This window comes from Sinocyclocheilus anshuiensis, unplaced genomic scaffold (genome assembly GCF_001515605.1).
Source record: "Sinocyclocheilus anshuiensis isolate Anshui unplaced genomic scaffold, SAMN03320099.WGS_v1.1 scaffold514, whole genome shotgun sequence".
NCBI lineage: Eukaryota > Metazoa > Chordata > Actinopteri > Cypriniformes > Cyprinidae > Sinocyclocheilus > Sinocyclocheilus anshuiensis.
In genome coordinates, this window is record NW_015542348.1 from 69,004 (window position 1) to 75,676 (window position 6,673).

The 6,673-nt window shown below is 36.5% G+C and overlaps 2 protein-coding genes across 5 annotated transcripts in view; one reads left to right on the forward strand and one right to left on the reverse strand.

Annotated features, from left to right (window-relative positions):
* The window catches only part of LOC107691462 (heat shock 70 kDa protein 12B-like), a 27,234-nt gene extending 26,293 nt beyond the window's left edge, over nucleotides 1–941 (reverse strand). The window contains exon 1 of the mRNA XM_016490060.1: nucleotides 625–941. The gene's annotated coding sequence lies outside the window, so the exon portion shown is untranslated. The remainder of the gene's footprint in view (nucleotides 1–624) is intronic.
* Nucleotides 942–5,060: 4,119 nt separating this feature from the next.
* LOC107691463 (polyadenylate-binding protein-interacting protein 2B-like) overlaps nucleotides 5,061–6,673 on the forward strand; it is a 13,076-nt gene continuing 11,463 nt past the window's right edge. Inside the window, exon 1 of one of the 4 annotated variants that reach the window (XM_016490064.1) lies at nucleotides 5,061–5,132. Coding sequence is in view for 1 of the 4 variants with exons in the window: in XM_016490061.1 (XP_016345547.1) it covers nucleotides 6,603–6,609 (7 nt within the window). In the remaining 3 variants the exon portion in view is untranslated. The other 3 variants (XM_016490065.1, XM_016490062.1, XM_016490061.1) reach the window with 3 other exon arrangements.

Below are 6,673 nucleotides of genomic sequence, written 5' to 3' on the forward strand. Positions count from 1 at the left end.
TAAAAAAATATATATATATATATATATATATATATAAAACATTTTTCTTTAGTTTAAGTACTAAAACTCAATAAACTAAAACTATAAACTATATAAAGATAATTGATATTAACTAAAACTTAAATATTCAAATAATAAAATATTTAAAATGAAAACATAAAAATAAAATCTAATTGAAAATATTAACAAAAACTGTAATAGTTATCAATGATATTAAAATGTCTAGTAATGTACATCCACAAACACACATCCTGTTTCCTCGAAGAGTTTTCTAGGAAAATGTTCCCATTAATTTCCACCCAAGAGCTACTTGTGACACAGTAATATTTGCAGAAACTGAGGTCAAGTATGATGAAGTACTCACCCCTTTCCTACTACATTACAATTATAGTCATTTTAAAGGATGTGCAAAGTCATATTTTAGTGTCCGTCATGTAAATACATTCAAATTGTCCACTAAAATCCCATTTGTCTTTTTATGTCACACTAAAACATCCTTAAGTCACCTAAAGCCCTCATCAATCCCACTCCTGTCAGTCATCAGCACAGAAGACAAAGCACTGCACCTGATGCTGGTCCCATTAAACATTTCACTCTGTTTTAGTATGTCAAATTTGTACTCACCCTTTTGTTTAGGATGTTCTAGTGTACCCTGCCTGGGGTTGTTTGGTCCCCAAAGTCCAAAATCCCCAAAGAAATCGGATGTTTGAGTCTGTGTAATGATGCTGTTTCCCAACAGTTTCAGTCAAATGTCTGAAAGAAGAAAAGCACTGAAGGTTTGATCCAAAGTATCGGAGGAATATTCCTGTGACTTTCTCTGTTTCTGTATCCCATCAGTCAATCCCACATCTGCTGTGGAATGTCAGGGAGGAATGGTTGAGAGAGCCACATACACACATGTACAGGGACTGGATATGAACTTTGCTGTAGTGCTGGGGGAAAGGGAGGGTGCTTTGACTTCATACTGACACAGATTTGGTCACTGTGTATCTGTGTGTGTTTGCTGGACTGAGAGAGAGAGAGAGAGAGAGGGTGGGGAGTATTTGGAGTGGCAGCGTGCACTGATTAAGTCATCCGACGCCCCCTTCTCCTGGTCCCCCTCTTTTCCTCCTGCCCACCCCCTGCATCCAACTCTTTCTTCTCTCTCAGCTTCTCTTCCAGCTCATTCTTTTTTCTTTCCTTCCTGTCTTCTCTTCACTCTCTGTTCCATTTCTTGCTGTACTCCCTTTTCTCTCTCTAACAAAACTTTCATAAACTAGAACATCTCAACATGTTTAAATCTATACATGATACAAACATATTCATATGAATCCAGCTAATCTGTATTCCATTTGTCTGACCTGCTTATTGTAAATGTTCTTGAATGCACACTCAAGGCCACTATTCTAACAAGAAATGCACACGTGCTCACAATTTCATGGTCATGATTCTGGGGTGTATTATATATTGTTTTAGGGAGTTGATAGATGGCTCTCTTTTAGCACAAATATGAAGAGGTTACAAACAGATGTTTGATACTTTGGGTTAGGGGTTTGTTCAAATACCTAACCTGGAATTGTAAAAAAAATAATAATAATAATAAAAAAATGATGTATTATATTATAAATTATTGAGAGAGACAGTAATGCAAGGGTAATGCACATGACACCAGTGTTCATATCAACTGGGCCTACAATTATTAGAAATTGTTTTCGTTAATTGAAATAAAGCTGAACTAATATAAAATATGAATATTAGATGCAAGCACTTGAACTTATAAACTTAAATGAAACTTAGAAAGGCTGCCTTAGCAATAACTCAAATAAAATAAGTTGAAGTGCTAAAACTAAAACTAAAAAGAAATTTAAAAAATAAACCTGTTAAAAAATAAAGCTAAAAAATGACTAAAACTTAACACTGTATGACACTAAAACATCTGTAAAAATAAGATGAAATACTACATATTTTATATATTTTTCTTTCATCTTGCACTGTCCCTGTTTGCATTGCTCTGTATTCTGTATCTCTGCAATATGTTTGTACCGTGTAAATCCAAGTACGTCTAAGTTTTATGCAAAGTATTTATGTAAAGGATTTAGGTTAGCTATGTGTAGGTTTATATAGGTTGCACATTTTTTTACTGTTTATGTAGGCTATATGTTATATAGGTATATAAGTACAATACTTGGTAACTTATAAAGAAAGAGACTTTCCTATAGAATTCTCTGTGTAAACCAACCTTTTTTTATGTACAAAAGCTGTTTTTCTTTTTATGTTTCTTATTTTTTAGGTATCATTTATGTACACCGGAGTGTTTCAAGTTAAGTCAAGTCAAGTGAGCTTTATTGTCATTCTGCCATATGTGAAACATACAAAGGAACGAAATGTCATGCCTCACATGACCACAGTGCTACACATGTAAACATATATGAACAAACATGGGCATACACACATAAGACATTGAAAGGTATCTAAACATATAACCTATATAGATAACCTATACATAAGTATAGTATTTTCATTGTAAATGTATGGGGTTATTTATACCTTTTACTTCTACAAGTAAAAGCAAGCACCATTACTAATATTGTAAATCAAATACTTGAAATTGTGCATATCAAACATATGAAATGTTCCTGATTGCAGTTAATCATTATAATGTGATTTCCCAAACAGGCCTTCTACATGCATACAAAGTGCATACTAAATTTTAAGGCAAAATAGACAAATCCTGCTGCCAATACTTTTGTGAAATTAGTCAATTTTAGTGGAGCTTAGGTCGTAGTTGAATGGTGGTGGGCAGGATTGCTCAAATGTGCTCACAAATGCTCTCCTTCTGTCCATTTCCACAAGAAAACTTTCCATGGATCCATTTAGTTCCATTTTTTTTCTCAAATTTAATTTGTCTGAGTCTGGAACACATTACTAATGGCATTTCACTTCTAAAGCCACCAAGGCCAGTCTCACAAAGATCATTAGAAGGGCCAACAGTCCTACTTTTTCTCTTTCCCATTTTTTGCTGACAGAGACACTCACATGTTCTCTGTTCCATATTTGTCTGTAAGTTGAAGTATCCATTCACAAATATCAGCCGACCCACTCCAGCATATTTTGGCCAGGCTGTGAATAAACACTCCAGACCACACATTGCTTTCTTGGTCAGACAGGAAGCAACCAAGTGAGTTGAGAGGAAGTGAACAACCCCCGACTAAGCTACTCGTGCTGCACACTGAACCAGGAAGTGCTTTGGCTCTGATCACGAGCACACCCTTCCTTTTTTATACAACACCCTTCCGCTTTCAAAAGGGCTGCCCATAACCTTGTTAAGCGTCAACATTTCTTTAGCAATTAGAATGACAAAATGCCATTTCACCTGTTCTCCCCTTAAATTAAGTGATAGATTTGCCCCTATTAGTTCTGCTACTCATCTAAATGTTATTATTTATCAACAGACCAGACAATTTTATGAGCATAAATGCATAAATGCCATGTGTGTGCAAGTATGAGTGTATGCCTTCCACCCTCGCCTTTCCTGTGACTGTTGTCTGTACTTGAGGAAAAGGTGGGTCCACTCTCTGACCTCCACACACACACACGTACACACACGTAGCGTTTTTTCAATGAGACTTTCACTTTAACTCTATTGTAATGCCAGAATTACTAGATAGCTACAGCCACACCATCAAAATCCACCCACCCATATGAGACTGCATAGACCAGACTGGAACAAGCTGGAGGACCTTGGGACATGGGAACCCAATGTTAGAAGAACATTAGTGAGAAGAACATTAGTGAAGTGACATGTGGCCAAGTATGGTGACCCATACTCGGAATTAGTGCTCTGCATTTATCCCATCCAAAGTGTGAACACACACCCGGAGCAGTGGGCAGCCATTTTTTGCTGCGGCGCCCGGGGAGCAGTTGGGGGTTTGCTCAAGGCCTTGCTCAAGGGCACCTCAGTCGTGGTATTGAAGGTTAGGGTTAGGGTTAGGGTGGTTTTCATAAATTATGACACTGTGATATACTGTCAGGAAATAAGCAGTACAATAGAAACAAGTCCCTGAGAGAAGCAGCATTTGGTGAACACATTGTTTTCTGGGCTGGTGAGAGTTTCAGAGAAGTTTGTTTGTGGGATCAGAATCTTGTCTAAATGTAAGGATTCTTAATGCAAACTAAAACCTCCATTAAATGACTAAGCTATGTAAACTTCATGGACTTCTTCCAACAAAGCAGTATTGAGCAGTAGTGCTTTGAAACACATGCAACAGAATCCAGCGAGTTTAATTGGTTCAAGCAGGTCCAGCAATCTCAGTAATGACAGAATAGTGAGAAATCACTGGACATGGTGAAGACAACTGCTTCATGTTTAAGTTGTCAGCAAGTCTCACTTCTAATACACACCAAACATAACATACACCTATGTACTAGGCCTGTAAAAGAGTCTACTAAGGATTGCTCAGCATAAAGAGTCATTTAGTGTAGCTGAGGCATGTAAGCATGTGCCCTATTTTGATTCGGGAAAGGTTGAAATTGACATTTTACCACAATTATGCAATTTGTGATATCATAGAAAGAAGATACTGTATGTTACTAATGTAACGTAAAGCATTAATGCAACTACCATCTTTTTTTTCCCCAGCAGAGATATTTATACATGTGTTAAACGTTTAATACAGGATAGAGGGTATAATTATAAACAGCTTTATTACGCCACCTGCTGGACACACATCTTACACATAAGATAAATACATGCTTAAAAAAACAATCCTAACAAATGTTATCGAAAAACGTAACACTTCATGAAAGAAGAGCAACATTAGAGCAAGTTAAAAAAATAAAATTCCGCTGGCTCAGCAAATGAAGCCTAAATGTGAAATGTTCTTACTGTTAATAAATGTGGCCTGATCATTGTTATGCAGGAGGTTACAAAAAGTCCACGTGTCATTGCAATTTGCCAACAGTTATTTATAAAAACGCAAAGATATAAAATGCAACAAAACGCAAAGATCTCCAATCAATGAGTTGTGCGTGTGATCAGCTGTGGTCACGTGACGAGCACATTTTGTGATTTACGCAGCACATTGATAACATCAAAACAAAGCGACACGGTTCATCGGTCAGGACGTTCCCAGTGTGTCCTCACATTTTCACAAGTCAGTGTCCGATCAGAGACTGGCCCGCGTACTGGGTATTTCTGTCTATATAAATATTTCCTCTGGTCTGTGTGTTTAATGTAGTTATTACCATCGGTCAACGGAGGATTTGACTAAAAGTAAGTAGCGAATAATAAGTTATTAAAACATTAGGCCTACAGATATATGGGGCAACATAAACCACATTATAAACCAGTTTTGGTTTACATTACTCCGTTTTGTATTGGGATAATTTGCAATCATTATGACTGAGAACGGGGAATATTTTCCTTGTTAAGCTTCATATTGACATTTTGGAAAACAAATAAACCTGTAATTTGCATGCACACACATTGTGTTTTTCTGCACCAACTCGTTTCAAACAGTTCTTTATTTTTAAACAATGACATACGTCTTTTAAAACTATGAAACTATATTCCAGAAAACATTTGTGCGTATGTCTTAGGCCTAAATAAATGATCAGACGTTCAGTTGAATAAAATGAAAAGTAGCTTCTTATGCGTGTGTTTGTGTTTGTGAGAGAGACGAGGAGGACGCTCTATGCTTGTTTTCAATGTCCCTTAAATGAATGAATCTTTCTTTTGGTTCGAATCTTTTCAATGAACCCGTTCACAAAATGATTCGTTCACGACACGTAATGAGCAGAAACAGAACATTTGATGTTAACCGACATATGTTTACGATTTGATTATATCGTTTGATCACTACAAGTAAATATCGATATGGTCTAAGATTTTATTTTAACTTGCAAAACCCTTTTTTAGCATAAATAAATAAAATAATAATAAAAGTTTTGCTATTGTAATTGTTTAGGGTGGAAGGAAAAACGCTAGGACACATGAAACTCTAAAAACACTTTTAATAAGACAATTGATTAAAAAAAAACCTTAATAAACCGCAATACATGCCTGTACATATCTCAGGCTGGGTGTCAGGAGTCGGGTTATGACGCAATTACGTAACGACGTATAGCTGAATTGTTTTTTAATCAGCTCTTTGAAAACTACTCGAAGGAACCGTTTATGTTCAAGCATTTGTTTCCTGCACCTTAATCAAATAACCTAAATATAGTATTTATTAGCGCGTTTCACACATTGTTCTGGAAAGGGTTGTTGTTGTTTATTTTGTTTTTTTAAACAATTACATGCATGTTTTTAAACTGCTCCAGACACTATTCGTGCATATTGTCATAAATATGGCGAATGAGCGAACGATCGGTTACATATGTAATAGCTGAATTTTTGTTCATGTGTTTGTGTTTGAAAGAGATAAACACAGAGGGAGGAGGGTTGATGCATGTTTGTTTAAGCAGGAACCACATGACCATCTTGCTCGTAATGTGTTGTGTTTCTCTAATGGCAGTCAGCCATCTCGGCTCAGCTCAACAACCTTGCAAATTAGGGATTAATCATTCCGTACAGTGTTAACTGAAGCTTTCCACGAGATCTGACGACGTTATAAGCGCCAGCAATGCCAGGTACGATATTTGCACGGTTTTCGATCTGTCTTTAGCTTTCACTGTTTTCTCGGTGTGTGTGTGT